Source organism: Panthera pardus, unplaced genomic scaffold (assembly GCF_024362965.1).
Source record: "Panthera pardus isolate Hobbes unplaced genomic scaffold, ASM2436296v1 HiC_scaffold_13, whole genome shotgun sequence".
In the NCBI taxonomy this organism is placed as follows: Eukaryota; Metazoa; Chordata; class Mammalia; order Carnivora; family Felidae; genus Panthera; species Panthera pardus.
This window is the reverse complement of record NW_026526688.1, coordinates 62901153-62917532: the sequence shown is the minus strand read 5'-3', so window position 1 is coordinate 62917532 and position 16380 is coordinate 62901153. Positions and strand designations below refer to the sequence as shown.

The window sequence follows — 16380 nt, the reverse complement described above, 5'->3', positions numbered from 1 at the left end:
TGGCAGCAAAAAATTTATGACATAAATCTTAAAAATTCAGTCCTGACAATTTAATCTCAACAATAAAAGAAGGATACAAAATACTGTTATGTTAAAGGAACTGCAGGATGTCTCTGGATGGAAAATTCATGGAAGAGGAGTGAAACCTAACAGTGGCACATCTGTCCCAGAACTCAGAATCCAAGACCTAGGATACTTTCAGGTTCAGGTCTAAGTCTGTTTTGTTTTCCATTGTAACCCCAGAGTCTGGCACATAGTAGACATTCAATAAATACTTCTGTGATTGAATAAATGAAGGAGCTCAGCCAAGTTCATTTAAAGGGGCCGACTACAAAAATGTGGGCACTCGTTGGGGTTTGGATCATTCTGAAGGTTCTCAAGGAATTAGGGGGAAGAGTAAGTAAGAGTCATTGGAAAAGTCTATATAGAAGTCAACAAAGAATAGAGCATTTTCTTAGTGGTTCTTCCTTTTCCTTCTCTTCCTTTTCTTTCATCTTCCCTCACCTTCACTGCCATCATTATCAAGTAGCTAAACTTTTTGGACATTTATTACATGTAAGCCACTGATCTGTTTTTAATAGATTTTAAAAATTGAATCCTCTCAATAATCCTGTATGTAGGTATTCTTGTCATTGCTACATCTGAGTTGAGGAAACCGAGGTACAGAGAATAAATAACTTGCCCAAAGTCTCACAGCTGGTAAATGTTGGAACACAGACATGTAGCCTAATTCAGGACTTCCACGTTTAACCACTGGGGAGCGGTACTGCATCTTCTTAAGTTGGCAGCCCATTTGGGTTTGAAACTAATTAGAAAAAGAAATAACTGCTGATTGAGGTGGGGTATGGAGGGTAATGACAGCCAAGTGGGGGAGACAGGGCACAGCCATTGTTGTTACTGGCTTCTGCTATTCTTTGTTATGCTTGCCAATTCTAGTTCCCGCAGACTTCCTGCTACCCCAGCCATATCCTCTCTTCCTAGCCTCACTGTATTCCCCCCAGTTTTATTTGGTGAGCGGAGGGATTCATCTTGGGCTGTAGCAATGCTCAGTTGCACTAGCCCCGTGAACAGGATGGCTGTAGCAACTGAAGAACAAGATGCTCGTTATTGAAAACTGGATGACATTCTCCAGTTGCTTTGCTTTTCTTCTTCTATTATTATGGTAAGAACACAACGTGAGATCTATCCTTTTAACAGATTTTTAGAAGTACAGTATTGTTGGGGTGCTTGGGTGGCTCAGTGGGTTGAGAGACTGACTCTTGATTTTGGCTCAGGTCATGATCCCAGGGGCTTGGGATAGAGGCCTGCATTGGGCTCCAAGCTGGGTGTGGAAGCCTGCTTGGGATTCTTTCTCTCTCTCTCTCTCTCTCTCTCTCTCTCTCTCTCTCTCTCTGCCCTTCTCCCCCACTTGTGCACACACACACTCTCAAAATAAATAAATAAACGGTTTTTAAAAAAGAGTACAGAATTGTTAACTCTAGGTACAGTAGATCTCTAGAACTTACTCACTTTGCATAACTGAAGTTTTATACACGTTGACATGGATTTCCCCTACCCCAGCCCTGGCAACCATCATTCTCTTTTTTGCTTCTATTGAGTTAGACTATTTTGGATACTTCATATAATTAGAATCATACAATATTTGTCTTTCTGAGACTGGCTTATTCCACTTAGCATAATGTCCTCAAGATTTATCCATGCTGTCACATATTGCAGGATTTCCTTCCTTTTTAAATTTTTTTTTAATGTTTATTTAATTTTGAGAGAGAAAGAGAGAGAGCACAAGCAAGGGAGGGCAGAGAGAGAGGGAGAACAGAATCCGAAGCAGGCTTCAGGCTCTGAGCTGTCAGCACAGAGTCCAATGTGGGGCTTGAACCCATGAACTGTGAGATCGTGACCTGTGCTGAAGTCAGACGCTTAACCAACTGAGCCTCTCAGGTGCCCCAGATTTCCTTGCTTTTTAAGGCTGAATAATGTGCCATTGTATTTACCCGCTTTCTTTATCCATTCATCTGTCAATGTTCACTTAGGTTGCTTCTACATCTTGGCTATTGTGAATAGTGCCACAGTGAACATGGGATTGCGATACCTCTTTCTTACAGTCCATACCATAGCTGCATCTTGTGATGTGTGGCACCTAACTGGGACAGGAAATGCCTTACTTCTGTCTGGGGAAGGGAACCATAAGAAGGAGACGCTGCTGGCTCTGACCCTGCTGGGAACTAATAAAGACTAAAGCAAAAGGCGACCTCATTTATTACTGGGTGTACTCTTATCCTTCCTACCTGACCCCTTCATTCTACCACACCTGTAGCAGTGGGCTGCCACGCTAAGACACTTTTGATCTTTCATCCAGTGTCCAATGGATTATTGGATATCAGTACCCTAGAATTTGGATATTCAGGACAAAGCAGAATGGAATATTAAAATTTGATTAAGTGAGACAGATAGCAAGGTAGTTAAATAATTTGCTATGGTGCTCAGTCATGGGTGTTGAATCCCAGCACTGCTCTTAGTAAGGTGTGTGATATTGAGGACACTAGATTCCCAAACCCTTGGTTTCTTCATCTGTGAAATGCAGATGAAAGTAGTGCCTACCTCATAGGATGTGTGTGCATGTGTGATTAATTAATAAATAGAAAGTCCTTGGAACAACCCCTGCCACAGGGTAAGACCTTAGCACGTGCAGGCCGTTGTTAATATCACCAAACCTAGGTCTCATACACGGTATAGTTGTGACATGATTAGTCTGTGTTTACGATGTCGTAATGATAATGCCTACATGTATACCATGAGTTGAAGAAGGATAAGATGAGATGGAGGTTAATAAACATTTGAACATTGCCGTGTGTGTTAATGGGTTCACGTGTGACACCAGAAACGTTGAGCTGCTAATTTTGCTTTCCAGAATACCAGTTTATCTAAGGAGGGATCTAATTCTTTTTGTGACTTCTGTTTGTTAATTTTCATGACTGCCCTTCTTGCTCTGTTAGGTATGTCTTTTCATATTTACACGCTGTGGGGATAAGACATATATAGATCGGAGAAGTGAGTATGAAGACAGGAGAGTCATTGGTAAATAATGAAAGGAGAGTACCAGATATTTGAAGGAAATAACTGTACTTTCTACCTTAAAGTTGAGATATGCGATGAAACTATGTAGATAAAGCTGTAAAAGTTTTCGTGCGTTTGCTTTGGTGTCGTGCAATTTCATGAAGGATTTTTTGGGTTGTTTTTTGTTATTTAATTATCTTACCAGAAAAGAAATTCTTTTCTTGCTGGGCTTGGGATACAGTTATTTATCCTTTTTTTTTTTTTTGAGCGGTTAAGCACTTAGAAATTATTTTTAAATGGCAACTTTTGATATAGATGATTATTTTTACCATTACACTTGAAAACCAATAGCCATTTATTTTGTTTACAAAGAAATGTTTCAATAAGAATATTTTGGACATCATATCTCACACCATCCAAATACAGAATCTTAAATAACTTTAAAAGAATCATGAACAAGAAAAATGACAAGGTTTCAATATAAAATATTATATTGATGTTTTGGGGTTGTAGGTATTGTTTACTTGGGGACACATGAAATTAAAGACGATTAATTAATACTTAGTAACTGTCCTTATTTGTTTTTTTTTAAATTTTATTTAGCAGAGTATTTCCATATTATTTTTTTATATAAAAAAATAAAACGTATTATAAGATCAGAAATCTCTAGTCTTTGTTGGGGAGTGCGTGTATCTGTTTAGTTGCCAACTTGTCCTTGGATGAGATTTTGTTCCCCTCATTGTACTACCCTCTCCTTTTCATTGCAAAAAAAAAAAAAAAAAAAAGAAAAAGAAAAAGAAAAGGAAAGAAAGAAAACAATAATCTCAAGTGCTTATCTTAGTCCCCAAAGAAATAAATAAAAGAGTAGCAGAAGATGGGTGAGATGGAGTGGGAGATAAAATTAGGATAGGTGCAATATGTAAAAATCTTGAAAGTACTTTACTGGGAGAATTATACACAAAATATGATACTGCATAGCCTATAAGAATCCATGACTATTCATAATTTATTCATAACTACATTAAAAATGTAGAGCCATGCATAATTATTTAATGTATTTTTAAAATTTAAATATTGGATATAAAATTGAGAAAAGCCATATACTTTCCTATAATCTGACGAGTTCTAGAGCAGTATAGGGATGTTTCAAGAAGTCCTGTAATACTCTACCATCCTCTTGTATCTAACATTGGGTTCAGTATACATCAGCAGATATTTTTTTGTTCATGCAGTTTAGCATTTACAGTGAATCTTAGGCCTGAGGCCATGTAGCGGCCTCCAAAATTATACTGTGTGCCTTTGGGTGGGCGGGCACACAAGTTGGTTGCAGCAAGCCAACACTAAGAAAAAACACTCAAGTTCCCAAAGAGTCTTTTTGTTATTTGAAAGTCAGTCTCTTGGGGCACCTGGGTGGCTCAGTCAGTTAAGCGGCTGACTTCGGCTCAGGTCGTGATCTCACAGCTTGTGAGTTCAAGCCCCGCATCGGGCTCTGTGCTGACAGCTCAGAGCCTGGAGCCTGCTTTGGCTTCTGTGCCTCCCTCTCTCTGCCCCTCCTCGACTCACTCTGTCTCTCTCTCTCTCTCTCAGAAAATAAATAAACATTAAAAAAAATTTAAAGGAAGTCAGTCACTTGCTTTTTCTTTTTCTCTCTATCCCCCACTCTTGATTCTGGAGGTTCCGAAAGGCCCTCCTATACTCAGAGTGCTCCACAGACCAGCAGCAAGTGCCCCCCCCCCCCCCCCCCGCCCCACCCCAGCACACACACACAAGGGGGCTCATTAGAGTTTCAGGCGGGCCCTCCTCCAGATCTGCTGAATTGGAATCTGCATGTTAACAGGATCTTCAGGTGATTGACAGCCAAGTTTGAGGAGCCTGCCCTATGGAATAGGTCAACACTAGGCTGATATTTTTATCTATACTCCTAGAAGGATTGGTTAATTTTCCAAACTCACTTAGGCTCCACAGCTCTTTGAAAGATCCCAGGACCACCTCGTGTTACTGTTGGAAGCTTCTAGCTTCTATCTGTTTCCAGTATGGAAGATTGTTTATATTATGTTAATAGCGTCAGTCATGAGCAACCATTTATTGGTTACCTATTGGTTGTGGGCATGGCACAAAATGTCTCAAGCTGTATATTTTCTCACTTAATCTTCTCAACAACTCAGCAAAATAAGTTTTAGTAAGCCAATTTACAGAAAAGAATCCTGAAGCTTGGGGAAGAGGTTATTTGCAAAAGCTTAGATATATCATGTTAGAGCTGAAATTCAAACCCAAGTCTGTCTTCTTTAAGTCCATGCTCCCCAATCTCCTAACTTTCTTTTGAACAGTGCTTTGTTGCTGCCATATTGCTGTGTTCCATTTGCAGTAAGGAAGGGCATGAAATAGTCTATTTATCTGGATCAGGAAACAAGCTTATGTAAGAAATGTATGTTGATATTTATCTGGGCTGCGATTTCTCTCTTTCCAGATTCTGACTTCTAAATGTCTAGTACAAATTCCTTAAGTCTGTAAGATCTTTGTATAGTTTTGCGAACTTTTTTTTGCAAATGTGAGGGAAGAGAACTCATACTTTTGTTTAAATCAAATTTTAACAAAAGCTCCAATGACTCATAAATTAAGAGCTATCATCCTACTCAGTCTGTATCCCACTGACCCTCACCATTGGAATTCCCAATTTTCGGCTGGCATCATTGAACTCCTCTCCATTACTAGACTTTCCCTGAACCTACTCCCAAATCATTCTTTCTTAATCCCAGAAGGGCATCAGGATCATCTCAAGATCTTTAAAAAAAATACAGTTGCTCAGACCTCTTCTCAGACCTCTTGAAGTATGATCTTTGGGACTGGCACTCAGAAATCCGTATTTGTAAGAAGCCCACAACTGATTCTTACCTAGAGAGCAGTTAGTCAGCAGTGTTTTCTTTAACAACTTTGAATAAAAGGGGATACTTCACGCATGCCCTGGTATGGAATAATTTCCCGGCGGGAGACCTAGAGGAGACCCAGCCCTCCCACAAGGGAATCATCACCACCTAGTACAGGCTTTCTAAGGTGCTGAGGCATGCAGAGAGATCTGGAGGGCTCTGTTTTGCTCCTTACTCTCTAAAGTATACTCTCTTATATTGCCCACTGCTTCTGATACTAGTGTGTGTTTAGCATTGCCAGCCTTTAGTTATGATTGAGAAAATAACAACCTGAAGATGTTTTGATAAGTCCGTTTGACCTTTGAGTTATCTTCTTCCTGAGAAGAAGGAAAAGAAAGTTCCAAGGAGTTTCTGGGAGGAGACTGTTCAATGAAGTTTTTGTGCTGCTGATACTGTTTTAGGTAGTTGGTATTGCTACCACTCACCTGCTTATTAGCAAACTGAAATTTTTCTCCACTCATCCGTGTCTGCTAGAAATGCTTGACATTTTCCACCCACATAGGTTCTGATGACATCACTTTCACTATCACCTTTGGAGTAAGATGGGCTGCTTTTTCATACGCATGCCGAGTGGTGATTGCTGGATACGGACTTGTGTTTTTCCATTACTTTTTTGTAATCTTGTTTTAGTTCACGATGATGATCTACCTTTTTCTCTTTGTTCCAGAGAACTGTACAAGCTGTCAGGTAACATTTATTGAGAACTACAATTTGTGTAGGGCAAGTTTAGAAGCTCAAACACCAATAGTTTGTCAAAGAAAAGCTATTAGGCTCTGTTTCTGTGGAATCCTAGGATCTGAGGTCATCCAGTCCAGCTTCTGCAGCATGGCTTCAAGATGACTCTGTGCCTTCTAGGGGAGTTGATGACTTCACAACAGCCGTTCTGGCTTTCAACAGCTTGAGCTGAAAGAAAGTCTGTTCTTTAGCTGTGCTAAATACTCTCTCTTTAGACTTTCTAGTCACGATTCCAGTTTTGTCTTCTGGAGCTTTGCAGAATTGTCCAAACCTTTCCCCTCACAACAGCCTTTGGGAACCCGATGCTGCACCTAAACTTCTCTTCCCAAGCTACAACATGACTCCTCATGGACATTATTTTCTAAAACGGACACATTAATCACAACCACATATGTTAGTGAGAGATCCAGCAAAGACTGAATTGTCATCATTTGCTAGAAACCAGGTCCATTTATGTTTTCTTTCCCTGTCTTCTGGTGCCAGTTCATTGAACTCTTCTGTTCTTGGCCCCTTAAATATGTTAATCCTCACATTTTATTTTATATAATAAAAATACTGGTGAAAGACAAGAGAGCCTTTAAGAGTTATGTAAAATACAATTACTTTTATTTTTATTTTTTATTTTTTTGATTAAAATTTTTTTTAATGTCTACTTATTTTTGAGAGAGAGAGAGAAGAGAGAGGAGAGAGAGAGAGAGAGAGAGAGAGAGAGAGAGAATGGGGGAGAGAAAGACACAGAATCCAAAACAGGCTCCAGGCTCTGAGCTGTCAGCACAGAACCCGATGTGGGGCTTGAACCCATGAACCATGAGATCATGACCTGAGCCAAAGTCAGATGCTTAACTGACTGAGCCACCCAGGTGCCCCAAAATAAAATTACTAAAAGATGCTTTAAGGTCCAGAATCCATTTTCTGTAAATACTTGCACAAAGGCATTCTGATAAACATTTGATGTTATAGATATAACTATTATAGTACTTTAAAAATAATTCTGTCTTTCCTGGTGATTAATATCTGCAGAAAGATTTCATGATACTGCATCATTAAAATAATCTCTGCCTTATCTGGTTTCTATATTAAAATTTGTTCTATGTTCATGTCACGATGCTCTTAAACAAATCAAAGATTTTTTTGAATCTAAGACTTTTCTAGTTAGCCTTTCTTTAGATAGTAACTATAAAAAGTTTCATATTACTAATTTTAAATAATCAATTACTGTGATTTTTAAACTATGGATTTCTGTGAGTGGGCACGGGAATTATACTGCCTTTTTCATTGTGAAGATAGACTTGAAGGTCAAGACAATAGGAAGAACAGAAGAAATTTTGAATACCTGGAATGATAAATTTTTAGAAAAACTACTTCATAGGTTAAAGTAAATTTTTTTCATTGATTTATTATAATTAGCTTTACACCAAAGAGTGATATAATCCAGTCAATCAGTAACTGCTAGAATAAATCACTCAGCCCCCCCACCCCCCCAAAAAAATTTCTCTACTCTTCTCTTCCTTTCCTTCTCCCTAGAATGAATGGATAATGGTGCAGTGCTTTAGTAAAAAGCTCTATCTCAATAGAAAAAAAACTCAAACCTCTTTTAATTCTTACTGCATAAAATGAAACATAATGAAAGTATGGTAGATGCTAGCCTAAAAAAAATATATAAATATAAATAAGCAAAAACACACATATTTAAACAAATCTATGTGTGTGTTTGTTTTTGTTTTTGTTTTTTTTGAGAGAGAGAGAGAGAGAGAGAGAGAGTGTGCATGTGCCTGCATGCGAGCTGGGGAGGGAGACAATCTTAGGCAGGTTCCTCTTCCAACTCGGGGCTCCATCTCATAACCCCAGGATCACAATCCCGCAAAAACCAAGAGTCGGAAGCTTAACCGACTGAGCCAATCAGGTGCCCCATGGTTTTATTTCTTATAATGTGTTTGAAAATCCTTCAGATTTCTTAGACCTCAGATTCTGCTCCTGGAGAACTGGTGAAGAAACTGTAAACCATATATTCCAAATGATTGCTCTCCATATGCAGTGGTGTGTGTAGGCTTCAACTGGTTTATGAGACCTATTTTTAATTTTCAGGAAATTTGTGAGCTGACTGACCTCACATTGATAGCTTCAGATTGGCCATGATGGGTGTATTTATACCATGGAAATTGGCAAAGAGCTCAGAGCTGGTTGTTAAACATTTACTTGCTCATCATTGAGTATGGGTATTTGTAAAAAGTTTCTAGGATACTTGTATAAAAACAAATGTTTTAATTTAAAAAATTAAAGGTATATGTTAATATTGGGAACTCTGACATTGTTTTTATAGACTTGTAAGGCTAGGAGTATCTTCTGCTCTTTTGTTTATCCGTCTTTCCTCAGGATCTTACTAGACACATGCTAGATGTCATTTGTAAGAGAACTTTAAAATTACATGTTATGGCTAATGCATAACTAATATTTTCAAAAATAATTCTGGAATGCATCTCTGCAGAAAAATTCTGTAATGCATTCTCTTTTGGCTGCCCATTAAAAATCAGATGAAGTAAGATTTTACTTTCAAGATGTCATGTAAATTTAGTTATTTTAAAATAGGACTATGAAGGAGGAAGCAAGGGGAGGTAATATAATCTTCCATACTCTGTGTTGTCTTCTGCAACTGATTTGTTCTTCTTTTGCCCTTCTTTGGTTTATTTTCTCGCCTTCCTTCTTTATTCTCTCTTCATCTTTTCCGTGGAAGAAGAATCTATTTTCATGTCTATACCCACCCTCTTCCGTTACTTATTTGACCCTTGGAGATTTTTTTAGGAATATGCTCAGCATTTTTGGCCGCTAAAATGTGCTAAAACGTGAGCCAATTAATGACATATTTATTGACAAGTTTTAGGAAACTTGCAGGGTTCATTCTGTGAGAATGATTTGCAAGCTATAATATGTTAGAATGTCAAGCAAGTGGAAACAATTAGTAGCACTAATGTCTTAACCCCAGGTTTACCACTGAGAGAGGGAGATCATTGATGAAAAGGCCCATCTGTTCCATAGATGGTTCCAACTTGCTTGCATAGCCATTTGTAAAGCAAATCAGTTCAGAGATTATACTGCCTGTATAGCTATTTATAGATCTATTTCTCAAAATCGTTGGTTTTGTGCACATTTTACCATGTTTTTGAGATATAAGACTTTATTTTTGGATACTATAGTTATTCAGCAATGTGTTTAGTATATTACACGCACCAGGAACATGTATTTTGAAATTGTTGCCAGCTCTAAGAATTGTGAAATCAGTGAGTTAAGTATACCTTTCAGATGAGTTAGTGGACTTAACATTTTGGCAATAATTTGATGTTGGAGGAATAGATTCATCTCAGGATGAGTTTCATTTCTATTTACAGAATGAAAGATGGTAGAGTTCTGTTACTAGAATCAAGTTCTTTCTTAAAATACCCTTAACCTACTTATCTTTTTCTAAATAATGATGCTACACTTCTTACATAGAGTTTCACGGTTTACCACCTGTTTTTACATTTATCTCATTTTTCCATTAGGTATCTGTCCTCTGCTCTTTTCTTCCCATGTGGAAGTCATTGAATTATTGACTCTAAGATTTGAAAGGGCCTTACAAGTCATCTGATCAAGTCCTCTACCCAAGTGATCAGCCTGTCAGCTGTTTCCAAGAGGAGAAAATATTAGAGACAGACAGGGTGACCACTGGGTCAAATAAGGTAGTGAAAGTAGAATTTCTTTTTTTGTAAGAAAGGCAGACAGTATGATTTCTTTACTTTTACCCCTTTATTTGATGATGATGATGATGATGATGATTAATTATTTTGGCTCAGCCTACTGAGCCTGTGAACTTCTGCTTTAGAGGCTCTCCGGTCACTTTAAGGCCATCAATTCCTACCATCCGGGGCCTTAGTCTGTCAGCTTCAACCTTTACCCATGGGCCAAGCCTAAGGCGTGTGACTTTCTGGGATTGTAAAATACTTGTGTTTTATTCCTGCAGCGATTGATATTTCTTCAAGTTTTTTTCTTTTCTTTCTTTCTTTCTTTTTTTTTTTTTTAGTGATTTAGTTATTTCAAATCACATTAATAAACAATTGGAACAAATGAAGAGTTAAAAGTACGGAACGTAAAAATCGTTTGCCTGCTCCAGTTTGAAATTTATTTATTTCTGACTTCAGTAAATCTTTGGCTCTTATTTTAAAATACTTGTCAGTTATTCTTCTCTTGTTGAGATGAGGATACAAATCCAGGCAGGTACATTGATTGTTCTGTGACGCAGATGGAAAAGACAGAAGCCCAGCCAGGCTGGGGCTTGGTTTGTCAGGTGATTATCTTTTAATCGTGGCTTGATCGATGACTGTATGCCATGTGCAGTCACTGGAAAACTGATGGTTACGTGAAATTGTGGAAAGATTGATGCAACAGGGGGACCTGTGCTTCCTGAGTCAATGCAATTGGCAATTTGGCAAATTGCGCAAATATGATTCGTCAGCTGCAGGATCAGGAACTCAGGGTAATCACTCTGTAAAAAGGAAAATGAATTCGCTAGCGAGTGCAGAAGGTAAGACGAATGTAAAATCAACCATCTCCAAGTGCACTAAGAGTAGTTCCTGCCGCCTTGGCTTCCCGTTGCCAGGAGAGGGATGAGCTAACACCTGGGTGTGTGTGCGTTACCAACTGTGTCCACAGGAGATGATACACCTGCTAAACCCGGGATTCGTTCTGTATGGACACCGTAAACAGGCATGCACACGTCCTCCATTTCACAGCCCATTGTTAACTACGGCTTTAGAGCCACAGAAAAGAAAATGAAGTGTTGATGAAAAGCCGTCAGTCCTCCTGTAAACAAGTGTAAGGTAAACGGACTTAGAGGGGCTTATTGTAAGTTCAGAGTCTTCAATTTTATCTCTGTTTCCAAATGAAGGATTCTGAAGGCAAAGCCTCTCCAGGACTCTTTGTTTAGACTTTACAACAAAAATAGTCTTAGGGAGTTCTTGCCTAGAGGTTTTGTGGTTCTCTTGTGACCATGGAGATTAATCTTCTTCCTGGGAAATCAGCTGTTCACAACACTGCTGCTTTCATTCCCAGAGAATTTCCATTCCCGCCTGGGAATGTCGGATACAGCAACAGGCATTGAGATCTCTAAATATTGCCCCCAGGTCACGAACTCCCTGACCCTGTCTCAAGTCCCCTTCAGTTATTCATTTTCCTCCTCACTGTGCCAGAAAGTTTTCAGGTGGCCACAGCCCAGCTGCATCTCAAGGGCACTTTCTGCTGTCGGTGATACTGCTGGGAGGTTGGGAGTGAAAAGCAAGACCATTCATTTATTCATTTACTCATGGATTTATTTAGTCAGTATTTATTGTGCTCTTGTTGTGTTTCAGGCTCTACGTTGGGTAGGAGTAGTGCACTAGTGAGCTAAAAGAGACACCATCCCAAGACTGACAAACCGTGTAGTCTGGGGGTGCAAGATCAAACAATCACACTGATTAATGTATATTTTCACACTGAGGTATTAAACATAACAGAAGAACTGGAGTTAGACTAGAGATACTCTGAGGAGACCATAGTTTTTCATGACTGGAAGAATGTGAAGGCAGAATGGGTGGGAGAGAAGTAAAGAGGCCAGAGCCCCAGTGAAGGAGGTGCCTATGGAGACTAGGGAGGTGCAGTAGGCCGAACTGCAAGGAAATTAAAGCCCTTGTAGAGAATTTTGGTCTTTATGGTGAAAGCAAATGGGAAGCTAGTTTGCTGACGGGTTTTAGATGGAGGAAACCCAATGGGGGTTGTGTCATGAAAAGATAATTTTGGCAGTGGGAGGGAGGAGGGCCATATAGGTGGCAGGGATATTCCTTCCACTTTAGAACCTTGAAGCTGGTTGGTTATGTATCCAACATTTCTTCATCATTGCCTCACTGCCGAATACTGTTTGTGTGCACATCTGTGTCCTCCTCCAGGCCCTACATTCTTTGAAGTTTGGGACGCTCTTCTATTGGCTTTCGGGTCTCCTGTAGTGTCAGACACCAGTTTTGCATATGCATCCAACAGATGCTTTATTTAAATATATACTTTTTAATATTTATTTAAAATATTTATTTATTTTTGGAAGAGAGAGACAGTGTGAGTGGGGGAGGGGCAGAGAGAGAGGGAGACACAGAATCCGAAGCAGGCTCCAGGCTCTGAGCTGTCAGCACAGAGCCCGACACGGGGCTCGAGCCCGCAAACCGTGAGATCACGACCTGAGCCGAAGTCAGCACTTAACCGACTGAGCCACCCAGGCGCCCCCAACAGATGCTATATTTAAAAAGTGTGGCTCTTCTTCATCTCACAAGACACGTCAGTAGGCTTAACACAGCTCTTCTGTATTCTGGGGATGGCATTATCTAGCAATCTAATTTGTTCCAGAAGACAGTGGAAGATAAAAATACACTTGCCTTTTTCTTTTGCTAAGTCACATGTGCCTTGAATTCCATTTCCATACATTAATGTCTTCTAGAAAATGACCTTTACAGTTCTCTCTTCACGTCGAACTAAAGCATTGCTATTGTCATTATTATTACTATCTCCTCATAAATATAAGAGACATTTTAGGGGAGATTTGCTTCTCAGAGAAATTTCCTACAGAGTTGAGGAAACAAAATCACATCGGAAATTTTCTGACTTTGAAAACTAGGCGTTTTTGAGGCCATAAGGATGGTAATGCCTGTGTCAGAGCCTAGAGAGCAAGTTCTTTGCAGAAGCATTCAGATTCAAATATAAAATATACTGTGATGACCAAACACACACTGGGGGGCTAAGCGAGTATGAGTTTGCTATTTCTCCTTTAAATGAGTAAATGTGTATATATATATGTGTATGTGTGTGTGTATGTACATATATATATATATATACACATTTTTTTTAACCAGAGAAGTAATACAAAATTTCAGTGAGTTAATCTATCTTATCTATATCTTATATATATCTTATATATCTTATATATATGATATATATATAGATCATATATATATGATCTATATATATGATATATATATAGATCATATATATATATACACATTTTTTTTTAAACCAGAGAAGTAATACAAAATTTCAGTGAGTTAATCTACTATTTTGGGTTGTGGGCCAAGCTCCTCTGAGTGACTGAAGCCTCCAGCAAAGCTGTGCTTAGGTGAGGGGCAGGACCAGACTGCCTCCCACAGTGCAGTCTTCTCAATAACTTTGTCAAAGAGGCTTGTAATCTTCCCCTGGCTGTTTGATCTCTATTTTCTTTTGTAGCGGACTGCTACAGTTTCTTTTGTGCCTCAATCAGATTAATATCCAGTAGGGGAAGGTATAAAGCACATGAGTTTGACAGAAAGGAAGAAGGTTATTATGACATTTGAAATCAGAAGCAAAGAAAAGATCTCTTCTCATATACCTTGTGGGCAAGTCCCTGGGGGTAGTTTTATTAGCGACTTTCACTGAAAGTAAAAAAATGAGGGGCATATAAATAGCACTGATCCTGCTCCTGCCTAGATTAAGATTAGCTTAAGTGCGGGCTGAAAGGTCACACAAGGGCATGGTTCTCTGTAATAGGTAATCATTTAAATCACACACTCAGGAATCTCATGCAAAGGATGTTCAGATAACATATTTCCAGAAGAAAAATATTTCCAGCTTTTCTTTTACCAGGGGTGAGAAGTTCTAGTTGATTTTGTAAGTGGGAAAATTCTTTCCACTGCAGAAATTGGGCCTGGGGGAAGGATAAAGCAGAAGGGAACAGAACAACAGGATTAATTAAGATCATTTGCTGCTCTGCTCCACAATTTTATTACTCCTCCTAAAATGCAATGGAGAGCAGCAGAAACGGGCCACAGTGATTTGTGTTTGAATTCTGAGCCCTTCAGCAAAACGTATCCTCTATGGGCTGCATTTGTGCAAGAAGAATGGCAATAAAAATATCTGTCTTTCCCATTTTAGTGGGCTTTTGTAAAGAAAAAATTAGATTATGTAAGGAAAACACCACACTTGTTATTTGCCGGGCACCGTTCTAAGCATTTATACTCATTCTTTCACTTGGTTCTTAAAATAATCTTGTAGGTAGACTCTATTCTCTCCTTTTATAGGGAAAACAGAGCCACGGAGAGCCAAAGTAACTTGCTCAAGGCTGGCCAGTAAGTCTTGGTGCTAGGATTTGAACCCATGCGCTCGGGTTCCAGAAGTTCATGCTTTTAATCACTCGGATTAAAAAGAGGAAAAACAACAACAACAACAACAATGACTCTTAACTAAATGAGAAGACCAGTTTTTGAATCCTGGCTTCATGGGCTGTGTTACTGTGGTCAGGCCTCTTAAGCACTCTGAACTTCAGTTTGCTCATCATAAAATAACACCTACTTTTAGATGTTTGGTGAGGACTAAGTAAGAAAAAAATGCAAAGTTCAGTTTTCAACCAATAGGAGGCATGCAGTATATTATTATTTATTCAGGGTGGGATTGTATATTTGTCTGCTCGGGTTGCCCTAATAAAAGACCGCTGACTGGGTGAACAGTCAGAACAACAGAAATCGATTTTCTTACAGTCCTGAAAGCTGGAAGTTCAAGGTTAAGGGACAAGCAGGGTTGATTTCTGAGACCTTTCCCTGGTTTTCAGGTAGTCTTCTCTCTGTGTCCTCAAATGGCCTTTCTCCATGCACCTGGGGAGAGAGAAGAGGGATTGCTGGTGTCTCTTCTTCTTGTTGAAAGGATTAGGGTCCGACCCTTATGATCTCATTTAACCTTAATTATTTCCTTAAAGGTCCTGTCTCCAAATATAGTCACATTGGAGATTAGGGCTTCAACAAATGAATTTGGAGGAGACAGTTCAGTCCTTATCAAGCTGGTAAGCTGGGGAGAGAGAATTGGAAGGAAAGAAGCAGTTGGAGTATTTTTGATATTTAAAGTAGATTTCTTAGGTAGCAATTCGGGAGGCAGAAGAAACTGTCAGCTATGTGTAGTAAATTAGGAGATATACAATATACTCATAACTGTATGCCATTTGTATTCCATTTGGAGCTATAGAAAGTGTCTCCATACTATCGATTTTTGCTCTTTTAGGTGAGCCTGAATTTAAATACATTGGGAATATGCATGGTAATGAGGCCGTTGGACGGGAACTGCTCATTTTCCTGGCCCAATACCTGTGCAACGAATACCAAAAGGGGAACGAGACCATCGTCAAGCTGATCCACAACACTCGTATCCACATCATGCCTTCCCTCAACCCCGATGGCTTTGAGAAGGCTGCATCTCAGGTGAGTTCTGGCCAGCTCAGAGCAGGGCACGCTTTCTTCATTTCATATGTTTGTACCTATGTGCTTATGTGTAAGTAATATACTCATATGAAGTTTACATAGAGGGCAGAGGAGGATATAAGGGACATGCCATTCAACTTGCTGGCAAGAAAAAAATTTAGAAGGAAAGAGATGGTGGGTGAGTTTCTTCAGCAGAGATTGCCAATGAGAAATTTTGTTAATAAGTCAATATTCAATTAATGTTTTGTTGTTAAATAAATCATATTTATTCACCCACGTTTGTGACTAGATAAATTTCCTTTCTTCTAAAAATCTAAAAATAGGACTATTGCCAAGTGTTGAAGAGTAATGCCATGGCTGTCTCTGAATGAGGTGATGTCATAGCGCCCTCTACTGACAAC

At 39.1% G+C, this 16380-nt stretch overlaps 1 protein-coding gene across 1 annotated transcript in view; it reads left to right on the top strand.

Moving 5' to 3' along the window:
- Nucleotides 1-16380, top strand: part of CPE (carboxypeptidase E) — a 114984-nt gene that overhangs the window by 64681 nt on the left and 33923 nt on the right. Inside the window, exon 2 of the mRNA XM_019441058.2 lies at nt 15783-15979. Within this exon, the coding sequence (XP_019296603.1) occupies nt 15783-15979 (197 nt within the window). The remainder of the gene's footprint in view (nt 1-15782; nt 15980-16380) is intronic.